General features: G+C 41.0%; 1 protein-coding gene across 4 annotated transcripts in view; it reads right to left on the bottom strand.

Moving 5' to 3' along the window:
- The window catches only part of USF3 (upstream transcription factor family member 3), a 33762-nt gene extending 14067 nt beyond the window's left edge, over nucleotides 1-19695 (bottom strand). Inside the window, exons 1-6 of one of the 4 annotated variants that reach the window (XM_088051829.1) lie at nucleotides 19602-19695; nucleotides 7756-7828; nucleotides 5836-5900; nucleotides 4009-4037; nucleotides 1598-1680; nucleotides 469-565 (exon numbers count right to left, since the gene is read on the bottom strand). In XM_088051829.1, coding sequence (XP_087907955.1) covers nucleotides 469-565; nucleotides 1598-1680; nucleotides 4009-4037; nucleotides 5836-5900; nucleotides 7756-7770 — 289 coding nt within the window. In that variant the 5' untranslated portion in view covers nucleotides 7771-7828; nucleotides 19602-19695. Of the gene's footprint in view, nucleotides 1-468; nucleotides 566-1597; nucleotides 1681-4008; nucleotides 4038-5835; nucleotides 5901-7751; nucleotides 7829-17932; nucleotides 17963-19601 lie in introns of those variants that run through there. The other 3 variants (XM_014253421.2, XM_088051830.1, XM_088051828.1) reach the window with 3 other exon arrangements.
- Nucleotides 19696-21488: the final 1793 nt, after the last annotated feature.

Below are 21488 nucleotides of genomic sequence, written 5' to 3'. Positions count from 1 at the left end.
CTGTACTTTTACACATCTATTCAAGTAAATTTTATATGATGCATTATATTTTTAAAAAATGAGCTGTTATAAGTTCTACAGCTTTTCAAAGAAAATAAAAAAGCTTTATGAATGAAGAAAACATCTTTTTGATGAAAAAAAATCTAACTGAAGTTTGCCAGAAATCATTCTGGTCACTACAGTAGGATAAACTGGGGCAGAATTTACTAGATGATGCCACATCACCTATAAGCTCTGTAATTACTTTACATCACAATTCCTTAATTATCTCATAACTATGTGCCAGAACACTCACTTGGGCATTCTGTTGGCTTTTTGTTTCAAAATATTCTAAGCAGCTGTATTTTTCCTGTATGTGCATAATTCCTTGGGATTTCCATTTGTGGTTCCAGGCTTTGTTGTTAGCACAGAGACACAGCAGAAATGTGGGAAAGAAACTCTAGAGCCCCCAGCAGCATCTGTACTTACCCTGCTCATTGTTCCCTCCATTTAACAGAAGTTCATCATTTTGTCTTTTCATTTCTGTTATATACTTAAAGGCCTGATCCAGGATCATGTTCTTGCTCTGTAAAAGAAAACACACGTATAAAACTAGAAGAAAGGTCTAGAATTTGTAAATCCATTAGTGATGAGGCTGCACTTACTCCAAGAGGTTTTTACTTTAAAAATATACCCTTAATATCACTGGGTAGGGTTTGTTTTCATTTGGTTTGTGTTGGGTTTTTTTTGAGGTTGATTTTTGGTTTGGTTGCTTTTGTAAGATGAAACTACAAGTTCTGTGAGTGATGCTGACCCTAAAATGCAGTGAGATTTTACAAAATAACATTTTCAGTGCTGGAGCTGACACTTTCTGATGCCCAGAGGTAGATACTAAGGCCACAGATGTTGAACAGTCAGCATCCTTTCTTGCTGATCAGCTAAAATTCATGTTCACTAATAAACATACACATCACATGAAATTTCCAGGATACTGCCTTGTAAATATTTTATTAGAAAGGAAACAAACATGAAACAACTATCCAGGGAGATATATGCATAATTTTGAAAGTAGTATACTAGGGAATATGGGAAGAGAAAATAACCCATCCACAATCTTTTTTATGAAACTATGCTTATTCTGCCTGCAAAACCTTTGTTCACTTCTTAATTTCTTCTACTGTTCAGTAGGAACACTCTCTGTTGGGGATTCCTCTATCTTGAAAAAGATGCTTCTGTGCATCAACCTCAGAGCATTTGTCTTGCTTCATCTTTTGCAAGAAGAGTGTCTTAAATTACTATCATTATAATTTTAGTTTCTGAATTGCTTTCAAACCATCATATGAAGAATGACAAAAATAATCAGTCAAATGCAACAGTTTAAGATAAAATGCTCAAAATCTATGTAACTACATTCATGTGACCCTGCACTTCCAAACAGGAATTCTATTACAAGTAGATTTTAAAATACTAATAACTAGTGATATTTTTGAGTATATTAGTTCAGACAGTTTTTCCTTCTTGCTAATACAAACAGTAAAATAAGTATTTATAATTCCAGACAAAAAAACATTTGAACATTTGGCAGGAATCTTGTATGCACCTCTGGATGGATACTCACCTGCTTAAGTGCTGGAGAGCAGGGAATGAGTTCTCCAATTCTGTTTATTCCAGCATTAATCTTCTTCTTTCGATGTCTCTCCACTAAGCAAAAATAATACTGTGTCATCTGGATGGGCAAGCCAGCACAACAGCAGTACAACTAGGACAACGTAAAGGCTCAAAAATACATTATTTCATTACACACTAGAACCTGGAGTAACTTGAGTGAGGAAAAAAGTTCCTCTAAGGTAAACCTAAGTTATCAGATTAACACCCAGTGGAGTCAAACTGCTGTAACATAAATAGCTATACCTTTAAAAGGTGGGGATATATTTTGGACCCCTTCATGAAAAAGTAAAGTTCCTACAGCTCAAAATTCTGGTTTTGAAACTAACACTAACAGTTTTATGACATTCTCTTCAGAAGACAGATTGATTAAATTTAGGCATACAGAAAGCAAACGAACAAAGATTATAGAAAGAATCAGCTTCAGATTTGGGAAGCAAACCTATGCCTCTTAAATTCTAATGTCAAATTTAGCACCAAAAGAGAAACAATGTATATTTTATCAGTCTTCAGGCTTAATTTACATTAACAGAGCAGCCAGCCAACACTGAACATAGGTGAAGCTTTAGGTATATGGACTATCAGTTACTCTTTTTCATGTCCAAAGGTTTGACTGTTCTTTAAGGTCTAATTGACTGGGAGTAAAGAAAATATTGAATGGAGAGTAGTTCAAGGAATTACCTATTTTGGAGAAGGACAGAAAAATCTTCTAGTGATACCATTTACCTCTTCAATAGGTCTGAATATTGGCGGAAAGGGTCTACACTCTTAGTCTAGGAGTGTAAATACCTCTGGACTTGATTTTTACACAGTACCTGCTTTCCATCCACCACAGTCAGCCTCTTTCAAATATTGTTAACTCTCATGTAGCTATTTAGTTTTTTTACTGAAATACTTTCATGTTCTATGCAAACTTGAAACTATTAGATATCTTTCTTCTTCAAAAAAAAAAAAAAGGAAAAATATCTGTAATGGCTTTGTCATGACTCAAACCATTATGTTGTTCATTCAAGGTGCTGAATGAACCTTCTGATTTGTGCAGTTGCTCTGCTTTTGGTGGCACCTGCAGGTGAGTGTATTTCATTCTGCTCCTTTACAAAAGACTCATTAATTTAATTTAAACAGTCTTATTTCAGTAGCCTGTCACTTCAATTTACCTTTCTCAGACTATTTTTCTTTTTTTTTTGTATTTCAGGAGAGACTGCTGGCATTGACAGAGACAAGCTTAAATACACCAAACAGAACAAGACATAGTTTTGTATGCAAGAAATTTACCATATAAATTAGACCACCTCTGTGAAAATTAAAACACAGGACACCTGGGACTTAACCTTTATATATCTTACTAATACATACAGGTATCACTGTGTTTGTGAAGTGCTACTCTTTTGTTTTGGTAATATTTGCAACACTCTCCTCAGCTTTTCCAGATATTAATGACTAAGAAAGTATAGGCATGGAAGGAGCTGGTCCCCACATACTACAGAGTTCAGCCCAGGTGATAAAGATTTTGGGAAGCTATCAACACATGAAACAAGAACTGGGAATTCCAATGAGGCCAGCCAGTTACTTTGAAGTAAACTTGGTAAAACTGTTTCCTGTTCCTCTTTAATTCTTAGGAAACTGGCCACACCCTGAGCACACTCAACAAGCACAACATTGCACACGCTTCACATGGAAAGTGCTCAGTGGTTTTTCCAGCTGACTTTGTGATGACCACGTGATACTGCTGTTCAGTAAAAGAAGAACTGCAATTAATTTCTTTGGATATACCAGGCCAAAGACTGACAAACTCTTTCCCAGTCCATCTTTCTGTTCCCACCTGTAGAAGATGCTGTTGGTGTTAGACACTGACTGTGTGCTGCCCTCCTGCATCCTGAAGGGATGTGACTGCTGCAACATACAGCCAACATTTGCACAGAACTTCTGGGATGTCACCATCCACGTGGGTGCCTTAGGAATAGGCTAGAGGAATACTTCTAATCCAGGAAGTCTCTAAAGCTCTCAGGTAGGACACCTGTCTCTGTTTTGACAGAGGTGGATATTGGTTGCATGTGAATGCCTGTGCAGTTGTTTTCCTTTGGAATTGAACACAGCTGAAATTGTTTACTTCTTAATTTACTAGCTTTGGAAAGGCAGGGGCACGGTGCTCTTTCATACTTTAAGTTTGTGCTGTGGAAATCAGCAAACTAGAAACAATCTGCACAGATATTTTATGTAAGGATACAGAAAGGTGTTGGATAGGATGAGGCTTTTGCAGTGTACTAAACTCCTATGGAAGAACCTTCTCCATGCAAAGTGTTTTACTGCTCCAAAAGATCTGGGCTTATTTTCAGACCAAACAGCAAAGCATGATGTTCCTACCTGCATTATGTGTCTCCCGGTTTTTCTTTCTGTAAAACGTAAGGGGAAAGACTCATGTGAAACTGAAGGTTAAAGATCTGCATACAAACATGTATTTTTATTATTTCTATTACAGCTAAAAATACTAAATATTACAGTCTAGTGAACTAGAACACCAGAAGTCACAATCAGATGTTGTTAGACATTGCTATTAAAGAGCTTCTATCAAAAATTTGTTCATGTTCAGACTTAAATCAATTGCAATGTAACAAGGCACAGTGTAATGTTCCACTTGATTATTAGTAGATATTTATAGTGGAGAGCTGGGTTTTTATATTCCTATTACACTACGCAGTGTTCAAAAAGGCCAAAGATTAATAAAAAATAGTTTTGCTTCTGAGGAACAAGACAGTTAAATATTTATCTGAAATGTTGCTTTTACATTCACTGGATCACTGAAACAGGAGAAAACTACCATGCAAGTTGATTTTCCCGCCACACTGCCTTCAAAAATCATAGCTTCTGGTGTCAAAGAGGCTTCCTTTGTGAGAGAAACCAAAAATACAGTTCCTCTGCAGATCCTGATGTCTCAAAATTCTGAAAATTCTGTGATTTGGGCTTTTTGAGGATTATGTTTGGTTTCAGATGTTCACCTGAGACTACTGGACTGATGGCAGCAAACACTGTGCAATGTCTCAAACTGCTTTACTGGCAGTCAATAAATTTCAAATATATACTCTACATATATAAAGAAGACGTACTATACACATGTACTAAAACAAATACTTCCAGGAAGTACAGTAAAGCAAAGCACGTGTTTTCTGGAAAAAGCAAAATTCCAGAAAAAATCAATTTCAAAAGCCTTCTGTCCAGTAGCACACTCCCACTCTAGCTGTCCTTTTTGATGTAACAAGCAATCTGAGGTAAGAATGCAAGATACAAGTGGAAGAGTTGTGATTATTATGAGGCACAGTACATCCTTTACACTTTGAGTTGATACCTACTGCTGGTAACTCGCTGAAGATAGTGTGCACCTGGAAAAACTTAGACAAGAATTACAAGACAGTAATGTTACTGTTACAGGTCAGGCCCAGAGACATCTGCTAAGAAAAAATGCCTAAAGATGGTCATTAATACTAAATGTGCACAAGAATATAAGGAGTGGAGAGACCCAGCTGTCCTTTGGTTGACATTACAATCACAGAACACAAAATACTCTATTAGTCAGGTAAGGAAGTGTTGTGAAGTCTGCAAAGACTGAAAACTTTCTGTAGGACAAATCAGTGCTCTCTCTGAGCCTTTCTTGACTATAAATCATATCCTACATGCTTACCTAGTAGTAATAAGGTATTAGATCACCCATGTTAATACAAAGGAACAAAACTCTGGAAAAGTTCTAATGAGTGCTGAGTCACTTTGTCACAAATTTTGGTCATAGTGTTGTTGTACAACCTCAAGGTGTAGTTCGAGTTTCAGCAGAGATTTGAGATGTAAGATCCAGATTCCACTGGAAGTTGAGGAAGAGTTCTAAATTACCCTGTCAAAATTACACTACATATACCTACAAGGAGCCTCCATAAAAATAGAGGCTGTGCTCTAACTGAGGCAGCAACACAGTTTTACACACATCAGAATTGTCAGTGAAAAAATTAAAGTGACCCAGGTAGATATATCTTTAACAAATAGTTTGGCATAGACAGGGAAAGAAACTTTTAGATCAACCCTGATGAACACACAGAACTTCTTGTCCATACCATTATTGCCAAACTTTTAGCTAGAAACTTCATGACTGCAACATGGCCGCAGACCATGGAACTACTAAAGAGTCATTTTCCCACAGAAACTCACCGATGTTGCTTCTTAGTAGGTGTCTCATTCTCTGTCATCTCTGGCATGGTTTCGGAGAAGAGAGCCTGAGGAAAAATCATGGAAGGAATTAACAATTCCTGCACTTTTCTGACTTCTTAGCCCATGACATTTGTTACATGGCTTTGCCTTGGAGCACAAGGATGGGGCCCTACTACAGTGTAGGCACAAGTCCATCCCCTTGATTCAGACTGGTTTTTTTTGTGACATTAAAAAACGTTTTCCCTTATCAGCCCTTCCTCACTGAATATGCATTCAATTCCCAGTTCAAAATAAAGTATGAATGCTAAGCAAAAAACAAGCTATAATGAGGACATTTCATAAGCTTCAAGTTTAGAGTGCTCTTAATGTAGCAGATTACAAAACTTACTTGCTAATAAATTACTGTATACCTCAAAACAACCAAAAAATGACACTCCTATGCTCTCAGATATGTAAAATTCAGTTAAAATTAAAGTTATGAACTAAAGTTATACATAACAGCCTAATGAATTGCATCTAACTTGTCCTCATCTTGAACAGATAGGTAGCCTGTATTTAGACAAACAAAAACATTATAAAACTACACAAAAGATGAGATTAAGTCAACGATGGTTGAACGCGTATCTACCAGAGAAATACATTTTAGAGAGCAATGTATACCATAGATGACAACAGGAAAAAAAAGATCTGTTTTTTGATATGTCTGAACTCTGTATTTACTTTCACACTCTTTCACCAACCTGTTATTGCAACTCTCCCCACCGGCCCTCAGACTCCTTGTGGCTTCACCTTTCCCTGGCTACTCCTAGAAAGCTCACTGGCTTCATTCAACAGGCTTCATATCTTTAGGGTATTTTTTGTCTATTTTTTTGGATTGCAAGGAAGTGGGGGTGGTTTTTAGTGTAACTTTAAACACCAAGCAGTTATTAATGTAAACTGAGCCTACCACCACTGGCACTGACATCAAAAACAAACCCCCAAAATAATGTCCTTACAAACCAGAAAGACAGAATATATGGAGCTCCCAAAGCACTGAAGCATTCACTTCACAAAGTGCTCTGTGCACACACCCATGTGTGTGTGTCACACTAACAGAAATAATCTGTATTGTACCACAGCTGAATTTAGATACTACTTTTCAGCCTTTTTTTCTAGAAGTTAATTAAATGTGGTGCATTCAGAAAAGATTAAAGGATGAAAAACATTAGGGCTGAAGCTGTTTACCACTCTAATCTTAGAGTACTTTCTCTGTTCCAGGGAAGACTTGGGAGATGTTGGCAAACCATAAAATAAAGCAAACAAGAAACATCTTTGAATGTTTCTTGAACAAGAAACATCTATGAATAGATCCAACTCAGGAAACTCAAAGTGCCTGAAGATTTCCACCTACACAATAGCGTTCACAACATCACAAAACTTTAATCCACTTTAAAGAGGAGTTAGAGCATTCCACTGCCTCACAGGGTGTTACACACAGCCTACCTAAACACAGCCATCACAGCCCTCTCCAGCCCAGCAATGGGAACACATCACTTTCCATTTATATCCCTCCAGACTCTGCTTTCTCTGTGCTCACTGACCATCCCCTGCATACATTATGAAAACACCTGAGAGAGTTAACAGTCTTTTACTGTGGGAGAAAGCAGTGGTGCAACTTCAGCACTTCCATGCATGCCCTTATAAACTGTGTTACCTTGTCTTAAAAACAAGATTTCTTCTCCTTTAAATCTAATTAGCTTGGATTAAAAACAAATTTATTTGAGTTTATATTTAGTAAGATTAATCCAGTTGTTATCCCAGGCTGTCCAAGTTAGTAAAAACTCACAACTCTGAAAGCCAAGAAAGCCAGTTTCCCACCCAAGGCATCTATCACTTATCTCTCCTGTGGAGAGCTGGTGATGGCCAGTAGTACTTACTCACTGATTCTAGCTGCATTCACTGTACCAGGTGATGATGAAGGGGTTAGCTGGGAGACCTTAGCAGACGAACGGTTCTGATTATAAAAAAAAATAAAACCCGGTTAGAGCCCAGACATCTTGGACACTGTTGGCAACCAGCGAGATGTTCAGGTGTACATGGAGTGACTGAGGCCAGCACACCTCCTTTCAGCAGAGTTCCCAGCAGAACCTATGTCCATTAAGCCTACCAGCAGAGACAGGAGCAGCAGAGCAGCTGCCTGGTGACACTACACTCATATATCCATCACTGAGGCAGCACCTTATGTAGCAAGTGAAATAAGTACTCGACGAGGCAAAGGGATCATTTAATTTAGTACTGTTTCTGTTTAGTGAGGATGTGAGCACATGGGCACAGTTCTGGTAAAGCAAAGCTCTCAAACGTGCTTAGAAAAGAGAAGATTCTGGATTGTGTCATGTGGCAGTCACATATCCTGTTTCTTGATTTCTGTACCACCTATAAAGACAGAGCTGAGATGTCTGTTATTGGGCATTATGAGACCATAGCAAATATGCTGGAAATCAGAGCAAAAAGATAAATGAGGTCTTAGTTTTGGTGAACTTCACATTTTTGAAAGACTAATATATTCACTAAGCAATCAAATTTTTTTAATCTTGCAAATTTATACAGCTCAAGAACCAAAGGAGTATTTTTGTATTGCAGTGTATTTAACATAGAAAGCATCAGTGTGGATTTAGATGGTCAGCTACCATGCAGGGCCACAGAGAAAGCACAACTGTGTGAAGGTAAGGATGTAAAAAAGCACCCACCCACAAATACCCCTCCCCAGAAGACACGGCTGTTCTGACTCCAGCTGCATGGTCCAGAACACATTCACAGCCCCATCTTCCACCTGCCCTAAGTCAGAGCACCCACTTCTCCCTCCTGACATGAGTTCTCCATACTCCTGTATTTTAGCTTCTCCTGTGTCCACTCAGCAAAGTCCTTTTTCTTAACAGCAGCCATCCCTATCTCCCAAAGTCATGATATACACAATATTCCAACTGCCTTATTTCTTAATGCTGAGCAGATGCTGAAATGATTCAGCAATTCATTGTATATAGAATCCTGGAAGATAGACAGACAAGGCCCTAGTGAAAATTTGTGCTGTAATTTATTAATATAGTTCCTAACCATTTTTTATCCTGAAAAATAATAGAAAATTTTTATTACATGTCAAAGACCCCACTTCTTTCTTCCCCCTCTGCCCTTTTTTTTAAAGTAATTCCAGTAAGCTTCTTCCAAGTGATGCTGTTCCCTGCATATTTCAAGCCATTTGTTGCCACACTGAGTGTGTAAGCCTCACAAATGTAAACTTAAAGTCTGTATTTGATATGCTTCACTGCAGCCCATTTCATACAGGGGACATGGCACAGGAATGTTGTGACTGATACCCTAACTCCACTTTACTGTGGAATTACTTCAGGTGAAGTTTATCAGTTTACCACTCAACCAATGCTCCCACTTTCCTGGTCCTGAGAGGAAAAAGCAAGGCTGTACACATTATCTAATTAATCAATTGGTTTATTTTGAGCTCCACTGAAAAGAAGAGGTTAAATTTGTTAAGTAACACTTGTCTAAAACTCTGGGCTTTCTACTGATAGGTTGTACCATGAGAACTGAAGCTGGTTTTACCTGTTCTTATTCTGTAAGGACAGAAACCTTTGCATTTTACTTGATAATCCATTAAACAGCTCAAGCTGACAATACCAGGGAGGAGGTTTTCTTAAGGGCTGCTGAAAACACGGGCTTTGTAAATTAAATAGAAAATAAAAATACTGCCTAGGTGGAGATTTCTGAGGGCTAATGAATGTTCACACTGTCTCCACTTCTCCCCATCAGCTGTTGCATGGCCAGAGCTTTGACACTGGGCTTCCCTTTACTTCTTCCATGTCAGGTACTGCTTCTTCATGGCAAGATCCCTTCATGGATTCTCTAAAGCAGAAGACATGTATTTGCCTCATAAGCTGAGAGACAAATGTATTTTAAGTTCACTCATGAAATACACTCACTCAGCGGAATGTCATCTGCAGAGAAAATGTAGCAAAATCCAAATTCTTAGAATGGATGAAGAAGCAGCAACTCATCATTTATATTTATTTAGTACCAAGATTCCCTCAAGCTTTATGCAGTTAACAGTTTTCAAAATGACAACATAAAATATTGATTTTAATTTAAATGCAATGTCATCCTCAGAAATTAAAGGATATTTTGTGTTCTGAAGATTAAAGTTTAACATCATTTAATCTCTTCCACTGTTCTGAAACATAGGGTATAAAATTTAAAACAAATTTATTTAAACATCTTGTCTACCACCCATCTTTCCAGGTGTTATTCAGCAAATTTTATTAAATCTCTTCTTCAAAACATGCACTCAGCAAAAATAAGAAAAAGCTAATTTAGATTATTTTATTTGGTATTATTTTTTCACTCCTTATTTAGGAATTGTTTCCAAATTTAATATTCATTTTAAGAAAGAAAATAATTATTCCAATCTGCTACCTTTGGCTGTACAAGACAATCTTCCTCAAATTAGTAAAGCCATTCCACTCTTCTGCATCAGGCAGAAATAATCTTTTTTATATGCAACTACACATATTCTGCAAACCTACCAGCAGTCCAAATCTTTCTTTGTTTCAATATCCTTCAGCAAGCTTATGCTGTCACACTGCTGCAGTCTCACAGTTCTTACTGGTTCTTACATGTATACTTCACGTAGTTAGCCTTAATGTAAAGCTAAGATCAATTCCAAGGCACAGATACGAATTACTCAAATGCTTTCTTCCTGAGACAGAGTGTCTTCTTCATCCAAGTAACTGCTGGAGCTCACTTCTCCAATCTTCCATGCATATTTGAGAACAAAGCTAGCTTTAATCAGGGACTTCATCCAAGCTTTTAATGACAAGCAAGGTGCCCTTACAATCAAGAGACACAATTTACTGCCCTTTCTTTATTCCTCCTTGGAATGGTTCTATTCTATTTTTGTATTTACCTAATAAAATGACTGCAGGAAACATTAACACAAAGCTTACCTTTGTGATTGTTACCTGTGTGCATTAACTACTGTGGCCTATCAAAGCAACCTGGTAAGACTATCATATAGGAAAATGAAAAATGATATTTTTCCTGATAGGAGGAAAAAGATCTATCAGTTTGGTTTCGGAAGAAATCGAGATTTCCCTGTTACTGCGTCCCTTACTCCACTCCCTCACAGCAGCTGGGCCCATTGACTGACCTAACTGCAACCTCTCAAAGAGGTGAAGTTCCCAGATGTTTACAAAAACCTGGGAGTGAGCAGAGGAGGAGGAGTGAGGTCAGGTAAAGGACTGGACACAGCTGGGTCTGTGACCAGCCCTGCAGCATGGACATGCTGGCTGACCAGCTGGCTCAGAGTGGCACTGCCACCTTGTGCTGAGGAAGATATTCCTGATGCAAACCAGTTCAGAGTTTCCCAGGCCAACCAAACTGTTCCCAGAGCTTCTGCAAAAGTTAAAAAAAAACCAAACAACAAAGCCAATAAGCTAAAATTTGTTACATGAGGCAACTTTTTTTTTTTTGAGGTGCTTGCAAACAACAGATAGAAAGAAAATTTATCTGCTTTAGATATTTTTACTCTGCCTCTTTTGTTTGTATTATCTAAACTGAAATATATTAGTATTTTTCCTCCTGTTGACTTAAAGCAATAAAGTTTTAGTAAGGCTCTTATATAACAACATGCAAGAGAACTAGAAAGAAAATGTTCAGGGTTTTTTTTTTTTTGTAATAGCATTGGAAGAAGAAAAAGCGTAATTACTCAAGTGATATTTCCTCATATCTACATTAGTTTTGTTTTCATTTGTAATTTTCAAAATATCAATGGCAATTGCACTGACCACTTATTTTAAAACCATATTTTAGGATAGCACAGGTGGAGAAATCCTGACCAGATCTGCTTAATAAAACTTCATAAGATAAAAAAAAAAAAACAACAAAACAACAACAATAAAAAACAACAACAAATAAACTTCCCTGTTAATCACCAGCTCTCATATTTATTCTTCTTTGTCTACTGTTGTTCCCTCCAGAGTATACCTAAATACATTTATTTTTACACCTTAGAGGAGGGGCAGAGAGAGCGCTCACGTCCACAGAACCAAGTCTCTTACTCACTGCAAAATATTTAAGGAGAGGTATTTCTGGACATTTTGCACCCAGGTGAGAGCTGCTGCCACCCCCACACCTTGTGCAGATGATCTTGGTACTGGCAAACAAACTGAAGTGCACAGTGCAAGCAAAGGAAGATGCCTAAGGGAACTATCTCCTGTGGTCTGGGGCAATTGTTACAGGGAAGCAGACATTTGGGAGCTAAAGAACTGTAATTATGCAACCAGTGCACAAGCCAGAATCACATAGAGCTCTCACCTTAAAGCGTGTCTTCAGCTACTCAAAATAAGGGGAACATCACTCTTTTCTTCAGGAAATAAAAAAGGAATGACCAGGGAAATCCTCCTGATCCCCTGTTCTCCATGTATTGCGTTGAGATTCGCAAGTTACCAACCGTACCAATTTCACTAAGGAAGCGAGAAAGTGTGAAAAATGTCTCTATGTTGAAAGACAGTGCTCATCTCCCCGGCTTCCAATGCCCAGTGATCCGTGGTACACTTCAAAACAGAAAGTGGTTTTCAAAGAGAAGACAGACTTCTAATTATGCTGCGCTTGACAAAGGAGCCACAAGCGTGTTTTGATGGTGATGGCTAAGTGGATACCAAGTGAATTGCGGGCAAGTTCCTCCTAACACAGGTCATCACCTCTGTGGTGGGGGTGTGGGTTAGGTTACCTGGATCAGATGGCAAAGATTGCCTGCAGCAGGCTGAGGCTGAGAGTGCTCTGCCACTCACTCCTGAGCAAGAGCAGCCCTCAGTGAGCACAGCCTTGCAGCAGCATGTTGCCTAAAGAACAAGGAATTGTTTTCCTGAAAAAAGCTGAAACATACAAATCATCATGGTCTCCAAATGCTGTGACCAAGATGGTTACTTATAACTCAGGAATCCATCCATGTATGAAAGCTGTATTTGAAACACCGAAGAATGACTGGACAAACGTAGAAGCTCTAAGTCCTAGAATCACGAAATGGTTTGGGTTGGAAGGAACCTTAAAAATCGTCTCATTCCAACCTCTCTGCCTTAGGCAGGAACACCTCCCACCGGACCAGGTTGCTCAGAGCCCCATCCAGCCTGGCCTTGAACACTTCCAGGGATAGGGCACCTGCAGCTTCCCTGGGCAACCTGCTCCAGCGAGAGCCAGCCCAATTCTGCTTTCTCATGTGACCTTATCTACAAATAAGGTCTCTGTCACAGAGCCTGACAACCAATTAAGAATTACAACATAAAAACATTCATTTTGGCTACAATGATTTACCCAGAGCAGTATTCTTTGCTTCACTGCTTTGGTTTTAAGCTGAGCTCTTTTTGTTCTGCAACTACAAAGGATCCTCACATAGTCTGTTTATAAAACCACATAAGGTCCCAAGGAGGTGTCAAGGCATTTTCTGACACGTGCCAAAATGCTTTGCTGCTCTCTCCTGAGGACCCTAACTAACAAGCAGTGCAAAATATCCTAGAAGCAAAATGTTCAGGGCATACAGAGAGTTTATGTGTCAAATTTCTTCTTTTCAGATATGAGTCATTCAGTACAAAGGATTACACAGTCAAGTCCTTAAATATTTTACAGGCTTGGAGTTTGAGAAATCTGACACGAACAAAGAAGTCATCAAGGGTCCATGATAAAGAAAGCAATATTCTATGGGCCTGCACTAAAAAGTTCCACTACAACATGCAGAAGAGATCAAAACTGAGATTCTGTTACAAACACTGCCCTTCCAGAGTTAAGGGATTTCCCTATGAATCTTAATGGGGCCAAAATCAAAAATGGCTGAGGAAGAAGGTACCATAAAACAGAATTTCAGTTTTAATGTATAAACTCATCAAACAAACTCACTAATTACACTTCAATGAGCTTTCAAAAACAAGCACACACACTCTGCCCCCAAATCCAAGAAAACCAAACAAAACCTCCACAACTTTGCAATGTACATTTTATAAGCAGACTACTCACTAAAGGTTTTAGCGGACAGAAGGCAGCTCATTCTCCTTCACAGCCTCAATGCAATTACACCTTTGCTTTTCAGAGGTTTTTTTCTTAGATCTATGAAGTGGGTGCACTGGGCAATTACTTCAGTTCCAGGAATAAAGGACTCATCTTGCAATCTGGATGTTTGACAGTTTGACAGTTTTGAATAATACTGGCAGAGATAAAGCTGCACATTATTTTAATTATATTTAACAGAGAGGTCCAAACTAAAATTATCTGAGCCCAGATGACCAGAGAAAGCAAGCACACTTTCATAACAGTTTCAAAGACGAAATTAAAAATCAAAATCAATGCACATCAGACACAAGAAAATGCACCTATTAGGTGCAAATCCATAGAAAAACTGAATTCAGTAAATCCACCACTTTAGGAACTACTTATTTAGCTTAGGAGAGTTACTGTATATTAGCTATCTGAGGTGAGTAAGTAGTTCTGAAAGCACTAGGAAAAGCAAATAAGACTGCAGTAGAAATTTAACACTGACAATAGAGAAGAAACTTCAACCAGATTTCCAAGTTACTACTTTGCAGCAGTCTAAAAGGAATGGATAAATGGGACAGACTGATACCATGATCCTGCAAGTTTTACTTCATTTAAAAACATTCCATAAAACGAAAATGACTTACCTCTACTCTATCTTTTTCTTCTATAACTGTGAAATCACCTCCCTATTGCCACCTAAGACTGACTTGGTAAATACCTTAAAGTGAAACTAGGAGTGGGAGAACTCCATTGCATTCCTTAGCAAGGGACAGCTCACATACTTAATAATTCCAAGCTAGGAAACACAGGGTCTTCCCATTCCTGCCCAGAATAAAACAGAAAAACCACAAAGATGGACTGTAAAGTCTCTTGAGACAGTTTACAGGCGGGATTCTCCCTGAGCCTTCTCCTTTCCAGGCTGAACAATCACAGCCCCCTTGGCCTCTCAAGACAAGAGATGCTCCTGTACCTTAACTGTCTTTGTAGCCTTTCAATGGACTTGCTATGGTACATCCATGTTTTTCTCGTACTGGGGAACCTAAAACCCAACACAAGATGCCAGGTGTGGCCTCACCAGTGCCAAGTGCAGTGGAAGGATCACCTCCCTCAGCTCGCTGACACTCCTGTATCAAATGGAGCCCACTTGCCACCTTTGCCACAAGGACACTTTGTTGGTTCATGTTCAACTTGGTGTCCATCAGGTCCTTTTTTGCCAAGGCACTTTCCAGCTATGTATTGGTGGGCTGATTTGTTCTTCCCCAAGTGCAGGATTTTGCCCTTGTTGAACTGCACAAAATTCCTGTCAGCCCATTTCTTCTAGCAATAATGGGAAAATCCTTGAGATGGTTATCTTCCCCTACCATCCCAACTCCTTCAAAATATCGCTGAGAGGTGTAGCCTCTCCCCTGGTTCACCAGCACTCCTCACCCATGAGGCCAGATGAGAACACTACTTCAACTTAAAATTTACATTGCAAAAAGATCACAGAGATGCCCCACACTCCCAAATAAGTGCACTGAAACAAGATTGCTTCTCATGGTGGCAGTGCTGGCTTAATATGTGTGAAACTGACTCAAGATGATGCCAAAACTAGTTAAGCTTCTCCAATTATACAAGAAGTCCCAGAATATCCAGTAAGTGAGAGATTTTCATGAAGAAGGAGGTATTTAAGCAATAGATGCATAATATTTAAACACTTCTGAATTAAAGCATCTCTGAATATTAGGGATACTCCAACAGTGAAAATACTATGTTCCTTGTTGCTGGTTTGGAGCACCACTTTACTCCTGGAGTAAATGAGCACGAAGAGCTGTAGCATGAAGCTTTGTACAAGAACTATGTTCAACTTCTAGGTAACAGCTTCACTGATGCATGAAAGCAAAGCAGAGTCCAGCTTCAAAGGTTGAAGGCAGGCATGAGTTAAGTGTCCCTGAAGCCAGCCACAGACTACAGATGCAGGCAGACACCCCAAATGGACAATATTATTTTCAGTTAAACTTCAGTTACTTGAAGAATAAACAAATCTTTAGGGTCTCCTCTTCTCATAAAACCCTTATACTGCTATTGTGTCAGCAGGCTAATGGGCAATGCTTTCTACAATCTTTTCATGGCACTGCCCACCACACCAAAAGCTGGAAGAATGGATCACAGGTTCTGAGGAACCTAGATTTAGACCTAAAAGTTCGTGGCTCCATACTTGGATCATTCCAGCCTCACTAAAGATGGACCACAAAGAACCCATTCAGGTAGCAGAATACCAGCATGACTGAGATGTGCTTTTAGATGGAGCTGATTTCAATTTGTGGTTTTCATGTTGGTCAGTTAACCTGATGGAAGTTCAGGTAACTGAGTGAAAAGGCACTTGTTACCAGGAAGCATGAAACATTTTTAGCAGCCTAGTACTTCATTCTTATCTGAATCAAATGGCACCCAGCATGGCTGATGTAAGAGATTGCTATGGTCAGTCATGCTTGCAAAAGTAACTCATTCACCTTAGAGGACTAAAGCCATAGTTTTCCATACAGGAAACAAACCCAGTTTACACACAATTTGTCAATCTTGTGCACACAGCAAAACCTCTTTCGTGCTTACTCTAAGCATGACAACAGCACTTCACTTGTAAGGCAGCAAACCAAAGTACATTTTGGACACATTATATCCATGCATAAAAGCCGGAATTGTATTTTAAACAGCAAGTTAGGTCAGCATTACATAAACTGGGCACTGCACACCACTTCCTAATCAAGGAAGTGAGACCTTTACATGTTTTACTGTAATTTGAAATAACTTAAATACTGCTTGAATACTCCCCCCCGTTAAAACTGAACACATATCACAGTCTAGAGTTTCAGATGAGACAGTTTTCAGTTAAATAACATTACTGAGCCATGTCCCTGATGACAATGCCAGTGAAGCTGCACATACAACACAGGTTTTTAAATGAAAATAGATGTGTAAATGTGTGCATGCATACCATCTAACAGCATTAACGTTCCTGATCTTTTCATAACAACTCCAGTTATAAATCTCAGGGCTCTGAAGAAATGTACTTGCCTCCAGCCTGATGTACTGTCTGTCCACAGTACTGCCAGTCATTTTACAGTTCTTCATTTCAGTTGTGTTTTTGATTACTTTAATCAAATCAAATCCCTCAGGGTAAATATGAATGTGTTTTCCTATTTTGAAAGCTATCACTGTCCTTCAAAGTGGCACAGACTTGGTGGTACTTTTCACAAGTTCTTGAGACACAACCAACCATGATTCATTGGGAAGCCCTTCCTATCAAATGCTACACTACTTATACCTCCCCCCTGCCAGGTGTCTCTTAAAAAGTAATTTTTAAGACCTTAAAAAGCACTACTGTACAAAAATTAAACCACAGAATGGCTCTTGTCAAATCCAGCATGTCCCAACCCTTGACTTCCTCTCATGTCTACTTCTTCCTACAGCAACCAGCTTCAACTCATAAGTTATAATAATTCAGATCCAGGCGGGACATGATTGGTTACAATGTCACACACTTTGTATCAGGGCATTTTGCAAATTAAAGGCGTGCTTAAACATTTGTAAGGCACCATCCTGAATCTTTCTGTGGCCTAACTCATTATACTTCAATATGTGGAAGCCAGAGGCGTTCTTATAATTTCAGCACATGGGGAGAAACCATCAACAACCAATGCTCAAAAACTACCTCTGTAACTCCTCTGCCTAAAAAGAGTCAGGAGCATCCCCTACATTCACCTAAGAAGAGCTGTGGTGAAAAACAGCTGGAGTAGCTCAGCCAGCAGCACCAGCAGAACACATTCACAGAATCTTTGCCTTCTTGTTCCCGAGATATCTTTGACATTTCAGAATACAGCTAAACTTCAGCTACAAGCGAGAGTCCACAATGCACACAGCAGGTGTGGGCCAGGCACATGTCCCAGGGCCACTCGAGTGACAGTCACTTCAGTCTGTCCCTGGCCAGCTCCTCAGAACACTACTTGAAAAACCAGGAATCAAAGCAGCAAAGCCACTATCAAGAACTTACATCCTAATTATCTCTTTGCAGCTGTCAGACTCCTCCAGGATCCACCACCATTTTTCATCTACTCCGTTAAAATCTTCCCGTGCATCCATAACCTAAGGGAATAAGTAAGTCTCTAAGGGAGCAAGTAATTTCCAAATTTGCAATGTTCTTGTACTGTTTCACATACCTGACATGATATTTTGAATACAAGGACCTTAAAAATCATGCTCACAACGCGAGCATCTTTCTAAGCTTGGCAAACATATTTAATCCCAAAATGTACCTATGAGTTACTGTTACAGCACTAATGGAAAATCAAAAATTAAAAGTTCTAAATCTTTATAATAATAACCATTTACTCAAAGGAAGTTTCCTACTTCCCATTTGTCTGATCACTGCACACAATTCATGAGCAATAAACAAGGCTCTGCAGCTGGTTAAACTGCTACATAACACAATCATATAAATAAGTTGGTCCCAAGGACTTGTATATTAAAAGTAAAGCTAAAATCATGCCTCTAAAACAAGCTGTGACATTACCTGACTTCTGGGTGCTTAACTGTGCCATTATTATCTCTGCTAGAAGTACTTAATAATTGCATGTCTAAATGAAGTCTAACAGAAGTCCAAGCTACTATGTGAAAAGCAAAAATACAGTTTTGTGATTTTTGTACTTATGAACAGAAACTCAACACATCACTATTCCCTTTTCCTTTGCCTTATTTCCAATTTTTTCCCCACAAACTTCCCTGGACAATGGGCATCATGTGCCACAGCTGTATGTAACCATAGCTATGTCAATGGACTCAGTTCATTTGTGCTGTCACAGGGAGCTGCATTTTAAGTGTCCTCCCCTTAATGTGAGCAGCAGCTGTGAGTTACACACATTTCTGTGCTTGTCAATGTTGGTTTCCATGAAACTGAAGCCTTTCAACTCTTTAAAACCTCTGCTGCTGGCAAATTTGACTGAAATTGGCCAGAGAGCAAAAATTATCCGGCAGAGACGGAATAGACGAACACATCCATCAGACGTCCTTCCTTAGGAGACCAAGCTTGTAACACGCCCGACGAGAAACGTCAGCCACGAGCGACCGAGGTCTAAGCAAAAAGGCTGGCCCTGTACGCACATCATGCTCTGGAGTGGGCTAACTTCCCCTTGGGGGGCCACTCAACACGGCCGCGATGCACGGAGGATGCCGGGCTACGCCGAGGAGATGCCGGGCTGAGGCGCCCACCTCTCGCTGCCTCCGGAGCAAACTCCCCGAACGGCGACTCAGGCTCAATTGTCTCCCAGCACCGAGACCGCAAAGCGGTAAAACCACGCCGCTCTCCAGACCTTCACCGCTGCTTTCCCCGACTTTACCTCACCCAGCCCGGGCACGGGCAGCCCCCGCAGCCGCACAACTCCTGGGGAGCAGAGCCCGGCCACCGCCACCGAGCCGCGGCCGCCCGGGGGCCGCACCGCCGAGGGCCGGCCGCCCTCTGCAGCTGCGCCCCGGCCTGCCCCGGCCCCGCAGCCCCTGCCCGGCCCGGGCCGGGCACACCTGGGCCGGACAAAGAGGCACCGGCCCCACCGGCATCCCGCGGCGAGCGCGGCCCCGGCCCAGCGCGACGCCCCGGCCCCGCTGCCGCGGCCGGTCCCTCTCCTCCCGCTGCCGCTCCCGTCCCCGGTCCCACCGCCGGCACTCACGGTCGGGCCGGGCGCGCTGCGCGGCGGCCCCAGCGCCGGGACCATCCTCCGCCGGGCGGACACCCCGCGCCAGCCCCGCCGCCGCCTCCGCGCCGCTGCCCGCCCGCGCAGCCCACCCTGCTGCTCGCGCCGCAGCCAATCAGCGCGCGCTGGGCGAGCCCTCGCGGCCAATCAACAAGCGCCATTCCGGAGAGGGCGTCGCTCGCCCTCAACTGGGCGGGGCGGAGCTGGCGCGGGCCAATCGCCGCCACAAACATTGGCGGAGCGGGCCAATCAGAGGGCGGGGAGGCAGAGACTGGCGTCAACAAGGTAAGGTGGCCGAAACAGGAACTGGCGGGGAGCGGCGTCCCGGGCGGCCAATGAGAGCAGAGGGAAGAGGCGCGCGGAGGGGCGGGCGGCAGCTCTTAAAGGGTCAGCGGCCGCGCTGGGACGGGAAGGGTTGCGGTGTTGGGTCGATTCTGGGCGGCATCGTCGGCACCGGTGATGGGGAAAGGACCGTGTGTTGCTTTGTGTGTGTTGTTTTGTGCGTGTTGCTGGCACATGAAACAATCCCGTCCTGCCAGGGCGAGAGTCACCCGAGCGCTGCCCTTCGCCGACCTCTCCCGCGGGGTGTGTGAGACCTCACCGGAGCAGAACAGCGTTGGTGCGCTGAGCTGCTGCCCTGCGCCCTCGGCAAGCGGCGTTCTGGAACGGAACGGAGAGCAAAGATAAAGGCTGGCTAAAGATTTGCCACATGGAGCTGTTCACGAGGAGCCGAGCCACGTCCTGTGACTGTTCTGTGCTATGACTGATGCTTTAATTAGACTTTTTTCCTTAACTTTGTCACACGTTCTGCTCACGCTTAGTTCTGGGCAAGGAGGCACTCCATCTTCTTCATGAGATTAATCAGAATTTAGGAAAAATGTCGTTTTATCTACGAAGTGAGTGACTGTGGATCGTTAACAACTCCACACTACCTCACTTTCTTACTTCCTGCTAACCCTAATTCAATTATCGTCCATAATAAGGCAGCTTCCCAGTTCCAGCCTCATCTTGTATCCATATGCCTTTGTACAATATAACAGAGCAAGGACAAGTTTATGAAGCAGTGTCCAAGAACGCTTCTGCTGCTGAAATGAGTCATAGCAGCAATCAGATGTTAAATAACCCAAACTATTTTATTTTGAATAGCTACCACTTGCAAAATAACCTTGCAGCTGACATTAAGTGAAAAGCCCATTTGCGAGCTGTGAAGAAAACTGAGGCCCAAGCTGTTTTTGCAGAGGAATTTTAATGTTACTATATATACCAGCTTGAAAGCGTAAAGTAGGAATGTAAATGCACTTTTAAGCTTTTCATCATCTTTGGTTCTGATATGGCACAACCAAACTGGAAGACAAGCGAAATATGAAATGCCACTGCTCCATCAATTTATTCCAATATGAACTGAGAGGGGAGGCTTCTCTTCTAAAGGGTTGTGTGCTTTTTTTTGGTGAAGATTTTCACTAAATAGGCACTACCCCCAGCCAAAACAGCAAAACCAAGTTTACCTTCAGACACTCTTATTGTGCTCTATATTGTGTTTGAGTTCATAAATGGTCAATACCAGTACAGGGTTAAATACCTGAAGTACTGTGGCAAAAATCCAGCAGAAGGCAAAAATCCATAGGTGAAATCACATACAGCTGGAACCTGCTAACTATCAGTAGCCTGTCTTCTCTTGCAGAATGTAAATTTACAACTATATGGCAAGATGGTTAAAAGAAAACAGCTTTTGTACAAATACTTGGAAGAAAAGCTTTACATTGAAGAGATAATTTGCTATTCTTTTGACAAGTGAAGTTCTGCAACTTTATTTCAGATAGTCTTAACCAAGAACTTGAGTGCCATTTTTTAACTTTTTTTTTT

Source organism: Pseudopodoces humilis, chromosome 2 (genome assembly GCF_049639895.1).
Source record: "Pseudopodoces humilis isolate 2021_Gansu_Grassland_sample_001 chromosome 2, ASM4963989v1, whole genome shotgun sequence".
In the NCBI taxonomy this organism is placed as follows: Eukaryota; Metazoa; Chordata; class Aves; order Passeriformes; family Paridae; genus Pseudopodoces; species Pseudopodoces humilis.
Note: the sequence above shows the minus strand (reverse complement) of the source record. Positions and strands in the feature narration are given on the sequence as shown.